The sequence below is a fragment of the Corvus brachyrhynchos genome, unplaced genomic scaffold (genome assembly GCF_000691975.1).
Source record: "Corvus brachyrhynchos isolate BGI_N302 unplaced genomic scaffold, ASM69197v1 scaffold5, whole genome shotgun sequence".
NCBI classification, from domain to species: domain Eukaryota; kingdom Metazoa; phylum Chordata; class Aves; order Passeriformes; family Corvidae; genus Corvus; species Corvus brachyrhynchos.
Window position 1 is genome coordinate 5,335,214 of NW_008238321.1, and position 14,205 is coordinate 5,349,418.

General features: G+C 53.1%; 1 protein-coding gene across 1 annotated transcript in view; it reads left to right on the forward strand.

Annotated features, from left to right (window-relative positions):
* PKD1 (polycystin 1, transient receptor potential channel interacting) overlaps positions 1-14,205 on the forward strand; it is a 39,550-nt gene that overhangs the window by 1,283 nt on the left and 24,062 nt on the right. The window contains exons 2-12 of the mRNA XM_017734267.1: positions 3-116; positions 1,067-1,179; positions 1,260-1,386; positions 2,262-2,539; positions 3,177-3,902; positions 4,932-5,063; positions 6,489-6,664; positions 7,046-7,179; positions 7,709-11,331; positions 12,400-12,546; positions 13,991-14,134. Of these exons, the coding sequence (XP_017589756.1) occupies positions 3-116; positions 1,067-1,179; positions 1,260-1,386; positions 2,262-2,539; positions 3,177-3,902; positions 4,932-5,063; positions 6,489-6,664; positions 7,046-7,179; positions 7,709-11,331; positions 12,400-12,546; positions 13,991-14,134 (5,714 nt within the window). The remainder of the gene's footprint in view (positions 1-2; positions 117-1,066; positions 1,180-1,259; positions 1,387-2,261; positions 2,540-3,176; positions 3,903-4,931; positions 5,064-6,488; positions 6,665-7,045; positions 7,180-7,708; positions 11,332-12,399; positions 12,547-13,990; positions 14,135-14,205) is intronic.

Here is a 14,205-nt window from a genome sequence, read left to right on the forward strand (position 1 = left end):
AGGAGAACCCCATCCCTCCAACGCTGACCACTGCGTGCGGATGGGCCCGACGGGCCAGTGCAACACGGACCTGTGCATGGCCAAGCACAGCTACGTCTGCGAGTACAAGCCACAAGGTGGGCTCTGCTTGCCCTGCTGGCACCGAGGGTGGGCTGGTGTCCCCTCACTGGCACTGCACGGAGAGGCTCATCCAGGCCATCGCCAAAAAACAAGTGTGACTTGCAACAGTATTCCCAAACCCAACTTCCAGAAAGCCAACTTTAGCCCAAAAGGAAGAGTTTGGTTTATTCCAGTCTTTGCCATCAGAAGGAGAGAGAGGAGCAAAGGTCTAAGGCAAAGCACTGGAAATAGCTTTTCCCTCTTATTTGAGCAGTCTTGGCTGCTGCCAGGATCTGAGGCCATGGTGCTGCCTTGGTGGCCCAGTGTCCTTCATTGTGTCATCTGGGAGATGCTGGGGTGGCTCAAAAGATGATGAGGTGAGGTGTGATGTGGTGTGTGCTCTCCGGGTTTATGGGTATGCAGCTTCCCAAACCTTCTACACCGGTGTAGGGAGTAAGAAAAAGAAGTAGAATGGACGTGAAACGGGGCAGAAGATTTAGGGAAGAAGGAAAAGCCATGGCCAGAGAGGCCACTGGCCTGGTCAGGGGGGCAGCAGCCCAGTCCCCAGAGAGCCACAAGTGTTTGCCACTGCTGGAAACCAGCTGGTCACGGCCACATTTCCCACAAAGTCCAGGGGCACAGGGAGGATGAGGAATGCTCAGAAATTCCTTGTGCTCAGAAATTCCAAGCAAATCATTAGTTGTTGGAAGGGAGAATTACTTGCACAGTTCCTAGAAGTCAAAATTGCTGAACATTGCAAATGAAAATGTTATTTGTGCTGGATGAGAAAGAAATCAAGACACCTATAAGAAGAAGGAAGGTACAGGATTATAGAGCTGCTCCTCCAGTACAGCTGGACAGACTCCTGAGCGGTCCAAGCCCTGCTGCAGCTTCACAGGGTGGAGGGAATGGCCTCAGGCCTTGCTGAGTCTCATGGGCTTTGTTCAAATATTTCCTTTGTAAACAGGAGTTCTCCTAAATGCCGAAAACTTCTTTGAGGGAGACGCTGTGTTCGCCACACACGAGGCCGTGAGGAACGTGAGTGAAGCTGTGCCGGCAGCTCCATGGCAGGCTGAGGAGGTGAGAGGGTTTTTCTCATCCTGCTGCTGCCCAGGGATCCCTGGGGACATGGGCAGGTGAGAGCTGTGCATGTTCTGCAGGTGCTGGAGTTCCCGGAGCTGGTGTTCAGGCACCAGGGATTTCTCACTGCCCTGGAGTTTGTGACACAGGAGCTGCACCAGCCTGTCCAAGTGAGGTTCCGGCTGCACAGACCGATGGATGGGGAAGGTGAGGCTTCTCCTCGACACTTGTGGGATTGTTGGAGGTGACACCATCAAACTGGGTCTGGCCTTGTGGCCCCTCTGGTCCTCTGACCTTAAGCACTCAGAGATTTGGTTCTTTTTTTTGAGATTAAAGTGCAGGATCAACAAGTAGGGTTGGAAAGTCTTGGAGAAGTGGTTATCCTGGAGAAAATAATAGAGGGAGAAATGTCTCTAAATGCATGAGGAGAATGTGAGTGTAAGGACCATGTGTAGAAGCTCATTAATCTTCTGAGCTGTACTTTTTACTTTGTGAAAACTCATGTCAAATGGGAATGTGTTCTGGTCCATCTGGCCCCACGGGTTAACAAGGAAGAACATTTTCCTGAGCCCATTCTTCTTGATGGATGAGATAATCTAAAAAGCCATTTACTCCTTGTACAACAGCCCAACAGTCACAGTTTTGGCAACAATTAATTCTGCAGCAGAATGTTTGTTGTAGCTGTAGGGTTGGCTGGTTACAAAAGGATCTTTTTTGACACTGACAAGCTGATACTTTGACATGGAAACATTAACTTCAGAAAAGTTGCTTAATGTGTTTTCAATGTCAAGGCCAGCTCTTGCTTTCACTTGGACTTGCTTTTGCTGGAGCACAGATCCTTTCAGAGTGCAAATTGGTACGTTCTCACTGGAAAAGAGACAGCTTTGGCTTTAATGATCTTGGTGGATTTTTGCAGTAAAACTGGACCCTTACATAGCACCAGGATGTGCTGCAGTTGCAGCTTTTACTAAGAATGGAGCCATCATCAAAGTGGAAAAAATGGTGAATTTGGAGCAAAGAAGTGCATTAGTAGTGTAACTCATCAGAGTGGTGATCACTGATTTCTCTTTCACTACTTCCAGACTGCCAGGAGGAAAACAATGCTACAGAACCATTCCCCAGCGCTCAGGATGACGGGAACTGGACCCTGCTGGAATGTCCTCCTGGTTTCCAGTGGTGTCCTTTGACGAATTTGTGCTCATCCCACAACAACTGCTGCAATGGGACTGAGTGTGCTAACAGTTCCTTTGGCAGCAGCCCTGCCCCTGGGTCCCTGCAGCCCAACGACAGCCAGCCCAGCTATGAACTCCTCAAGGAATTCCTCTTTACAGTACCAGCTGGCCCCTCTTCCCAGTATCAGGTCAGTGTTTACTGCTGTAACCAGTGAGTATGTGGGGCAGTTTTCTCCTGAGGGCTTTGGGTAAGTTTGGGTTGTTCCCCTTTGGCAGATGGAGCCACTGAAGTCCACCGGAATGTGCCCAGTGTCACATGGGCCATGGTTTCCCTGTAGTCCCCTGTGCCAAGCACAGTTGGTCAGAAGGGTCAAAAGCAGTTGGCACAGGTTGCCCAGAGAAGCTGTGGCTGCCCCTGGATCCCTGGAAGTGTCCAAGGCCAGGTTGGGCAGGGCTTAGAGCAACCTGGGATAGTGGAAGGTGTTTCTGCCCATGGCCAGGGATGGAACATGATGGGCTTTAAGCTCCTTTCCCACCCAGACCATTCCATGATTCCATGAAAAGGCTGTGCAGATTCCATGGGCTGTTCCTGTGGCATTAACACAGTGGAGATGGAGCATAAAGCTGATTTCTGTGTTGGCACATTTGATTCAGAGAGGCCAAGGAGGGTGGAGTGCTGAAAGGTCTCCCCGTGCTGTGTTGGGATCTGCACCATTTCTGTTGGTTCCCACCTGGCAGGAAATCCAGCATTTTGCCTGGGCAGAAGTTGGGGGTGAATGCTCTTAACGTGAGGCATTAATCCAAGAATGTCTCCTCTCTCTGCAGGTCACATTCAGAAAAGAAAACATCTTTGTCAGGGCTGGGGATGTTTTCAGTATCCAGCACAATGCAAGCTCGGGGTCGTTCCTCCAGTGCCACCCCAGTGCCACCTCCGTGTACAGAAGGAACTCCTCCGAGTGGGCACCGGGCCCGTCCGACGGCTCCGTGGATCCCCCCAGGACAAACAGCACCGTGTGCTCTGTCTGGGTGCGCTACGCCGAGGAGCAGCTGGTGCCAGTGCTCAGCCCCCACAACGCAGGGCTGGAGCACCCCGGTCACTACACGGTCCGAGCCAGCGTGGACAACGGGGTCTTCAGTGCCAACCTCTCCTGCAGCTTCCGGGTGGCCTCCCGGGTGTCCGGCCTGCGCGTCATCCACCCCGCCCCCCAGGGCTCCAGGGTGTACCTGCCCACCAACCACACCACGCTCGTGGTCAAGCTGTCCTCGGGGGTCAACGCCACTGCCAGCTGGCTGGGGGACAACCGCACTGTGCCCTTCGTGGCGACCTGTCCGGCGGCCGTGGCCCTGCTGTGTGCCAGGGAGACCAACGACACCTGGTTTGCTGTGGTGCAGCTGGGTGGCCTCGGGGAGGGCGTCAGCACCCACGTGCTCGTTGCGGAGAACGCAGTGAGCTCCCAGAACATCACGGTCACGGTGAAGGTGGAGGAGCCCATCCGCGGGCTGAGGGCCACTCCCGACCCCGAGAGCAGAGTGCTGGTGAACACACGGGTGGTGAGTGTTGGCTGCTGCTCTGAACCTATCCCTCGTGGGTTTAGCCCTCGCCTGTAGCTGTCAGGGGTGTGTTTGGCTCGGGGGGTGGTGGGGTAGGGGAGCACTGCTTGCTGCTAAGCTGCCAGGCCGTGCTGCCCGCACTGCTGCAGACACAGCATGTGGCACCAGCGCTGCTGCTCTCCAGCAGGAAGGCAGCTCAGCTGCACATCCCCTTGGACCCCCCGAGGTAAGACAGTGCCTCCTGCAAGAGAATACTGTCTGTCCAGTTTCCCGGGACACCAGGGGTGTTAGGAAAGGCCAGTATTTACCTTGTTTTGCCTTGTTGAGGTAGTCGGTCCTTGAGGTGTTTAGATTTGCTCTGCTAAATCCTTACATCAGCTGGATGAAGCTGTAAAAATGGTTCGCCCCTCCAAGTCTTCGAGTTCCTCTGGTGTTTGCAGTCTTGTTTTCTCCAGTCCCCCATCCCCAGAGCTACAGCCCTGGGAAGCTGCTCAGTAACTGCCCCAAATGCTCTGTACAAGCTCTGGCTGCTTCTGGCAGATCCTGTGCCTGCACCTCTCAGTCTCACCCTTCCTGCTGCCACAGGCTGCTCAGGAGGCACTGCTGGAGTGAGGGACCTGCCCTGTCCAACCCCTTCAGCCTTTGGGTCAGGCACCATCCCTGGACGAGGGTCAGAGGCTCAGCTTACAGGTGTAGCTAAAGCCAGGCTGTTTCTGCAGAGATTTCAGAAGGTTTTTTAGTTAGCAAGAGAGACCTGATCACAGGAGCGGAGTGCTGGGCTGTGGGAGCAGGGAGTGTGGGGTCTGCTCCCAGCTCTGCTGGGGATTTATGAAGTCAGGGTCTGCATTTCTCCATCAGCAGCAGAGCCACAGATGATCTGTCACCTCTCTGCCATGCTCTGAGGGCACTGCAGGTGTGGGGGCCTCCCAGTCTGGCTCTGCTTCCTCTCCAGTTTAACTGGAGATCTCCTGGGAAGTGCTGGGAATGCTTTTCTCTTGCACTAGTGTGAAATGTTCTCGTGCCTTTCAGAGCTACATCCCTGTGATGGAGGCTGGGTCAGATGTGACTTTCCGATGGACAGTAGATGATAAGCCATCTTTCACTTTTTACAATGTTGTCTTCAACGTTATCTACCAAAGCCCAGCTGTGTACAAGCTTTCGGTAAGCCAAGGCCTTTCCCATGATACCATTTCACCCCTGGGTTTCCATCTCATCCCACAAACTCCTCAGGAAAGGCAGCAGGGAGAGAAGGCAGAGTTGAGTTGAGGTTTTCACTGTGCTCGTCTGCTATTTCTCACTGAGCTGCTCTTGCAAATGCAAATAGTTTCTTCCACTCTTACATTACTTCGCTGTGTTCCTCCTCTTTGCTCTCTTCTCTTTTCTCCAAGTTCCCCTTTCTGTTCATGGAGTGTCTGTGTTTCCTCCTCCTCCCTAGCTGGAATTAGCAGGGAGCCCCTGCCCTGGCAGACAGGAGATCTGGATTCAGAACCTGGAAGAGGCAGGATGCATCATAAGACTTCCATAGGCAGGACAAAGCTTCTCCCACGAGCTCCTGTGTTCTCTGTCCTGTTCTCTTTCTCCTGATGCAGACTGGAATGCTGGGTTTTGCCATGACCCCAGAAGGATGGAGCGGAGTCTGGGCCAAGGGAGGTGTCTCTTGTGGACCAGGAATATCTCTGGCCAGAATATCTTTGTGTGTCATGCCCTGCAGAGTTTGCTCTGGTCCAAGGTGCTGGATCTGCTCTCAGGGTGACTCGACTTCCTGAGCAGACACCAGCCCAGCCCCTAGGCCACGCTCGCACTAATTTGCTTGGTGCAGCACTAATTTGCTGGGTGAAGCACTGTGCTGAGGGCCTGGGCTGCTTTCACTTACAGAGCTGCCAAGGTGCCATTAGCCTGGGGGGCTCTGGGTTTGGTGCAGCAGATCCACAGAAGCCTAGACACGAGCTTCTCTTACCTGCTGGGGTGGGAGGTCTGTTCCAGTGGGTTTGAAGGATCCCTCTGCCAGCAGCTCAGCTCTCCTGCGGGTGAGAAGGGGAAGATGCTTTGTCAGTGTTACATGCCTAGAAGATCTTGAGGGTTCTGCTCTACTTCTGTCATGTCTCTTCAGTCCCTTGTGTCCCTTTCCCTCGTCTGCCCAGCCTTGTTCTCCCTCTCTGTGCCCACCACACTGGGATCCTGGAGCTGCACTTCGTGTGCTTGGTTTTATGAGCCTCTCCCATCCCCGCTGTGCTTGAAGCCACTTTTCTGCCACCGTCCTGAGGAAATTGGATGGCTCTTGTCCCGTTGGGGCAGCAGGTGCCTGTGCTCAGCAGCTGGAGCTGCAGGGCACATTGGAGCAGGCAAAGGGGCAGCTGGCAAGTTCAGAGCCAGAGGAGCCTCAGGATGAGAAACTCCTCTCCTCGTCCTCTTGCTGTAGCACCAGTCCTTCCTTGGACTGGCTGTAGTGGTGAAGATGTGGCCACTCTCTCTGCCCTGACCTGCTTACCTACCTGGTGGTGCTTCTTCAGTCCAGAAAAGCCCCACTCAGAGGGTGATCCCCACAACGGGTCCCAAACCCATTCTTTGTCCCACTGTCCTTCCCAGCTCACCGCCTCCAACCACGTCAGCAACTTCACAGTCAACTACAACGTGACGGTGGAGATGATGAACAGGATGAAGAACCTGAGCGTGGTGGGCATCCTGCCAGTGCTGCCCCAGAACAGCAGCGTGGAGCTCAGCGCCAGGGTTCACGTGGACTCGGCTGTGGAGGCTCTGTTCCTGTGAGTCCTTTGCTGCTTGCCCAAACTTAAGATCTTTCTGTGCACATCTTACCTTTCCTGCACTGTTTCTCTTCCCAGGGCCAGCTGATCCATCTCAGCTGCTCTTTAGTTAGTGTGAAATCCCTGTGAGTGGGGGCTAGTCACATATCTGTCATTCAGGCTGAAATCCTTTTCTTTTGAAGTGTTACAACACTGCTTTAATTTGGGTTCTTCCTCTTCTTCCCAGTGCTGTGCTCCTCTCAGCACAGCTACTGCTTTGATACTTCACATTCTGCTTCCTATGTTTTTTTTTGAAAACCCAGCCCTGACCTGAAAGGGTTCCTCTGGGATTTCCATGATTCTCCTGTTGTGCAGTGTAACATGGTTTGCCTGTTTATCCAGGTGGGATTTTGGAGATGGTGTCCAGGAGACATATCTGTTCAAACCTCCCTACAACAAGTCTTTCCTTGTTCCTGATCCCAATGTCCATGAGGTTGTCATTGAGCACAACGTTTCACACATCTACCAAGACCCAGGTATGCTCAACAAAGTTCTTTGGGGAAGAAGGGGCTCAGGCATTTTTGGTGTGAGGGGTGTACGAGGCACCTTCCAATAAAACCAGAGCTTGGAAGTCATTGCCTCGTTCCTGAGCAAACAGCAGTTGCCATCCTCTATAACTCCATTTCCCGGGGAAGTTTGGCCACTCTGTAAGAAGCAGGTCCACCACACACAGCCCCTTTTTGGGCAGTCTCAGCAGAAGGATGAGGGAGGGGCAGGCAAGCACCGGGCCGGTGGGAGGGGTGGGCAGCAGGGAGGGTCTGTTCTGTGGGTGAGCAGAAAGAAAATCTTTTCTCTCTACCTGTTGGACTGGCTCCTTTCTTGGTGTTTGATCCCCACACACATGACCTGCTGTAATTCCTGAAAAAAATAGAGCAGGGCAGCCCAGGGTGTGCACAGCACAGGAGCAGAGTGTCCCCTGCAGCCCTGTCACACCCCCCACAGCACTGAGAAGCTGTTGACAGGCATGTCCTCACACTGCCCTTGTTCTGCTCTCTCCCAATGCAGGAGAATATGCCCTGATGGTTGTTGTGTCCAACCAGTACGAGAACCTCACCCACCTGAGCCCAGTTCACGTCCACAGTTACCTGATCGATGTGAAGGTGGAGGCAGAGGAGGATGTTTTGGTTGTGGGCCGGCTGGTCACCTTCCGAGCCACTCCTCTGCCGTCCCCGTATGGGGTCGTGTACACGTGGGACTTCGGGGACGGGTCCTCCCTGCTCACGGAGATCCAGCCCACCGTGACCTACAGCTACCCCCGCAGAGGGGTGTACAACGTCACCGTGACAGCCAACAACACCGTGAGCAGCGTGGAGACCGTGGAGTGCTACCAGGTGTTTGAGGAGATAACGGGGCTCCGCGTTTCTGCGGACGAGGCCACAGAGCTGGGAGCAGCCGTCACCATTAACGCTTCTGTTCAGACTGGGGACAGCATCACCTGGACATTTGACATGGGGGACGGGACAGTGCTGAGGAGTCAGGTGCCAGTGGTGGAACACATGTACATAAAGGACATCAACTGCACCGTGAACGTGACAGCTGTGAATCCTGTGAACTCTGTCTCCCAGGTGGTTCCTGTCCGGATATTTGTCCTGGAAGTACTCAGAATAGAGCCCACTTCTTGCATCCTGGAGCACCCGGATGTGCAGCTCACTGCCTATGTGACAGGGAATCCTGAGGAGTACGTCTTTGACTGGACTTTTGGAGATGGCTCGTCCAATGTCACAGTCAGTGGGGACCCTGTGGTGATGCACAACTTCACCCGGAGCGGGACGTTCCCGCTGTCCCTGACCCTCTCCAGCAGCTTTAACAAGGCTCACTATTTCACCAGTGTCTGTGTGGAGCCGGAGATCCTCAATGTCACCCTCCTGCCTTCCAAGCACTTCGTGAGGCTCGGGGAAGAGACCACCTTCCAGGTCAGTGCCGTGCCTCCCTACCAGTACCGCTACCGCTGGAATTTCGGCAACAACGAATCCACCAGGTCAAGTGGGACTGAAGTGACCTACACCTACAAGAACACAGGGGTCTTCCTGGTCACGGTGACCGTCTCCAACAATGTCTCTTTCAACAATGACACGGCATTTGTGGAGGTCCAGGAGCCAGTTGGGGTTGCAAAGATTGAATATAACGGGACAGATGTTCTGGAGGTGAACCAGATCTACCTGTTCTCTGCCAGCATGAATGGAACCAAAGTGAGTTACTGCTGGGACTTTGGGGATGGCACTGTCCAGCCTGGGCAAGTGGCCACCCACTCCTACAACAGCACAGGCCACTACAGCGTTACAGTGATGGGGCAGAACGATGTGAGCTCCAACGAGACTGCCATCGACATCACCGTGAAACGGCGTCTCTTTGGCCTGACCGTCAATGCCAGCAGGACAGTGGTGCCACTGAATGGCTCCGTGAGCTTTGTAGCCACGCTGGTGGCTGGCACAGCCATCCGCTACTCGTGGATCCTCTGCGATCGCTGCACTCCTATCCAAGGCTCCTCCACCATTTCCTACACCTTCCGCTCCGTGGGCACATTCAACGTCATTGTGACGGCAGAGAACAAGATCAGCTCGCTGCAGGACAGCATCTACGTCTACGTCCTGGAGCAGATTGAGGGCCTGCAGGTGGCCAGCAGTGACCTGGTGGAGGACATGTATTTCCCAACTAACAAAACACTCCATTTGCAGGCCGTGGTGAGAGAGGGCACAAACATCTCCTACAGCTGGGTGGTCCAACGGGATGGCAATGCTGTGCAGACCTTCACTGGGAAAACCTTCCCCTTGAGCATCCTGGAAGCTGGGAACTACACTGTCTACCTGAAGGCCACCAACATGCTGGGCTGTGCCACTGCTAACAGGACACTGGAGTTCATTGAAAGCCTTGGTGTCCTAAAGCCCTTCGCCTTCCCCAACCCAGCTGCTATTAATGCCTCTGTGAACATAAGTACCACCATAACCAGTGGCACTGGCGTCACGTACGTGTGGTACCTGGAGGACGGCTCCTCTCCTGTCACCTCTGAACCCTTTATTATACACTCCTTCCAAAGCCCTGGAATGATTGAGGTCATCGTTGGAGCAGAAAACAAGCTGAATTCAACCAATGCCACAGTTTCTGTCTGTGTGGAGGAGGTCATCGAGGGGCTGAGTATAGGGACAGCAGAGCTGGACTGTAGGTATGTCTCCTCAGGCTCCACAGTGGTCTTTGAGGGGGAGCTGCAGAGGGGGACTGAAGTGACGTGGCTGTGGGAGGTGCCAAATGGCACATTGAGTGGCCAGTCCGTGGCAGTCACATTCCCTACAGCAGGGTTGTACACGGTCCATCTGAACGCATCCAACGACATAAGCTGGGCTCTGGCCAGCAGGAACATCTCGGTGCTGGACAGGATTCAAGGTCTGGAAGTCGTCGCCAGCAAGAAGGTGTTGGAGCCAGGGGAACAGGTCACGTTTGAGATCAGGATGCTGTCAGGTACCTCTGTGAGTTACCTGGTGAGCATTAGTGGGGACTACTCCGTGGTGCTCAACAGCTCCAGGTACACCCATGAGTTCACCAAGAGCGGTGATTATCTGGTGACTGTGACTGTGCAGAACCAGATCAGCATTGCCCACGCCCAGGTGCTCATCTCTGTCCTGGAGCCCATCCAGGACATTAGGCTCCTGAACTGCTGCGAGGAGGGCATTCCCACGGGCACGGAGAAGAGCTTCAGTGCCCGCGTGGGGAGCGGCTCCCGCGTGTCCTTCTCCTGGCAGTTCTGCCTGTGGAAAGAACGAGGCCGGTCCGTGGTTGCTGCATCAGGAGAGAGCGTTTCCTACACTCCAGAAGCTGCAGGGCTGCTGGAGATCCACCTCATTGCCTTCAATGACTTGGGAAGGATCAACATCACCAGAACCATCCAGGTGCAAGACCCCATAGTCCAGGTGTCCCTCAGTGCCACCAATGCCTTTGTCAACAGGACGGCCCTGTTTGAAGCCACAGTGGTGCCCAGCAGCAGGAGCGTTGAGTTCTTGTGGAGCTTTGGGGATGGCTCTTCCACTCAAACCACCAGGGTTGCAGTGGCCAACTATTCTTACCTGAGCCCCGGGGATTACCTGGTGGAGGTGAATGCCACCAATCTCATCAGTTTCTTCATAGCCCAGCTCACGGTCACCGTCAAAGTTCTGGAGTGTGAGGAGCCTGAGGTGGAGTTGGCCCTGCCACCGCAGGTGGTTATGAAGAGATCCCAGAGGAACTATCTGGAGGCACAGATTGACCTCCGAGGGTGCATCAAGTACCAGACAGAGCACCTGTGGGAGATCTACCAAGCACCCAGCTGCATGAACTTGGATGACTCTAGCAGGATCCGGCTGCCGAATGTCGACGTGAACAGGCCCCAGCTGGTTATCCCGAAGCTTGGCCTGGAAGTTGGGAACTATTGCTTCATGTTTATTGTCTCCTTTGGAGACACCCCGCTGTCCAAAAGCATCTTTGCCAATGTGACTGTGATCCCGAGTAAGCTGGTCCCAATCATTGACGGGGGGTCATACCGTGTATGGTCCAACACTCAGGACTTAATCTTGGATGGGGAGAAATCCTATGACCCAAACTTGGATGACGGGGAGCAGACCCCGTTGTTATACGAGTGGTCCTGCACATCCTCCTCCAAGGTAAGAGCAGCGTTGCACAGCCAGAGTGACCATTTTGGAGCTCCAGCTCCACCACAAACCTGTCTGGGGTGAAGTGATGTCGAGAGAAGCTTTTGTGAGCATCTTTAACAGAGCTGCTCTAGAAGGAGGGTTGCAAAGGTTGAGTTCCCAGCTTGGGATGATGATACAGAAATTGGTGTGAGGAGTGGTGCAGTGCAGTGTCCCTGGGCAAGGCAGAAGGGCTGGCTCTGGAAGTGGAGGCATTGGCATTGCTGCTTCCCTGGCATTTGGCCTCTGGTTCCCAGTGTCAGTGCTGCTGTTTCCATGCGCTGAGGGAGTTAAGGAGCTGCTGATGCAGTCTGGGAGCTCAGGGCTCTGGTCCCTCTCCCATTAACAGTAGGTGGTGTATTATGTATTATGAAATATTCTGTATTATGAAATATTCTATGTATTATGAAATATTCTGTCGGAGCCTGCAGCTCAGGGCTCTGGTCCCTCTCCCATTAACAGTTAAATGTCTCTAATGCCATCATGGGACAAAGTTAGACTTCGGAGAGGTCAAGTGACCACAGCTTGTGGTCACAAGCAGGTCACTGTCCTCATGTGCTGACGTGGTCTGACCCTGCACTGATGGAAGAGCAAGGGAGAACTCCTGGCAAATCCTGATGGGATTTGATAGGACCATTTTTGATTGAATGAGGAACTCTTTTCTTTGTACAATGTCATGTTTTCTAGCTTTGTCTCAAAATAGCAAATGTGAAGTGTATGGGGATTGGACCTGTTGGTTTAACATAAGCTTTTTGTGTTGCTTGGCAATGTTTATAAGGTATTTAATGAAGAATTAATTGCTGTAAACTACAAATTTGAAACTCAGATGAAATATAGGAGTATTCCAGCTACTGTTTACTAACCTGAAGAGTAGGATAATGTGTGTCCACACATGCCCTGTTTTCCCCACCCCAGTGGTGGCACTGCACAGCAAGGTCTGTGGCAGTGACTCTGTGTGGACCTGAATGTTTTGGCTGTGGACTAACCCGATGTGCACCCGTACCAAGGAGGGTTTGAAAGTTCTTTTCTCCTTGCAAGCAGAGCTCGGCTGCAGGGTGCTCTCTGAATTTCAGTGCCAAGGAAGGAATTGTCACAATATCCAAAGCTCTATTAGAAGCAGATGTGGAGTACACGTTCGACCTCACCATCAGGAAGGAGGGGATGAGTCCCGAGGCCACCAACCAAACCGTGCGTACCACACACAGCTGTCACCTTCTCTCCTTGGCACAGCCATCTCTAAGGCACAGAGTCATGGGATGGTTGGGTTGGAAGGGACCTTAAAGATCATCCAGTTCCACCCATGCCTTGGGCAAGGACACCTTCCACTATCCCACGTTGCTCCAAGCCCTGTCCAGCCTGGCCTTGGACACTCCCAGGGATCCAGGGGCAGCCACAGCTTCTCTGGGCAGCCTGTGCCAGGGCCTCCCCACCATCACAGGGAAAAATTAGTCCCTTTTCCCAAGGAAGTTTCTATAGGAGAAAGGACACTTCCTTTCCCGCTCTTCTGCAGTCCCAGCTCTTCACGTGCCACAGGCTCTTCCCTCATTTTACCCAGAGAGCTTCCTAAGAGCCAGTGCTTAATGTTACTGTCAACAGTTCCTCTCTTCTCACCTTGGAAGGTTTTTTAAGGGAGGATTTTTTTAGTGCACGTTGTTTATGTCCCACGAATCCCCACGCTGAGCGCACCCGCACAGTTTATGTCAGGAACATCCATTGTGGTGCGCTTGGCAATTGGAGATGGACGCAGTGTGGAAGTGGAAACTCTTACAGCCTGGTTTTGAAACCAGAGCTGCAGGATGAAAAGAAAAAAAATGAAATTGATAGTCTTTCAAGGACATTCCGTAATATCTGGTTTCCATGCAGGAGCGCAAAACAATGCTTCCAGTGTCGCAGGAAATCTGCAAATACTGGCGGAATGAAGGGAGCTCCAGCGCACTCCGGCGCAGTGCTGGGGGATATTTGTCCCCTTTTAAGAGTCTGCCATGTTAAACAATGTCTTCATTACTGTCTTTGAATTCATAACACTCATTATGCCAAGGCAGAGGGCTCAGTCCAGTGCTGGACAAGCCCATTTCTTCAGGGATTAAAGGAATTTAGACAGAGCACAGGGGTCAGAGTTCAACTGCTGTTGTGTCTGAGCCGCTGGTGCCTCTAGAGCTCTGCGAGTGCTCTGCCAGGAAGGTGTGGTGGATGTCTGGAGATGTGCAGTTTGATTCCAGCTGAAAGCCTGGAACAATGTGCTGCTCCCTGGAAAAGGTGGTTCTTCCATCCCCATCTGGCAGCACAAGCAGGGTTTGCTGGGAATTCAGCACCAGGGACCAGAGGGACATTTCAGAAGTCATTTATGTTGTTAAAAAGTGTAAATAAATAAATCCAGAATGACCTAGGTCAGCCCGGTTTGGCGTTGGGTGGCTCTTGCAAACCAGTGACAGAACTGGGCAGTGTAAGAGCAGAGATGCAGCTTAAATCTGACCCAAAATCCATTGGGAATCCCTTCCTGCTGTTTCTTAGCACAGACTAGGCTGGTGCAGAGCAATTCCTCCTTGCAGCACCAGGTGCTGGGGTGTGTCCTTGGCTGTTGTCTGTGTTTTGGTGTCAGACCTTCTTGATGGAGAGCCTCTTGCCTTCCCAGGTATTCATCAAGAGGGGAGGAGTCCCTATCGTGTCCCTGGAGTGTGTTTCCTGCAAGGCTCAGTCTGTTTACGAGGTCAGCAAGAGCTCCTACGTGTACCTGGAGGGCACCTGCCAGAACTGTCACAACGACTCCAAGCTTGGGGTAAAGTCACAAGGCTTTGCTTCACCTTTGGTGGGCTCTGGGAGAAGGGGCAGGCAGAGGGGTCAGGGTGG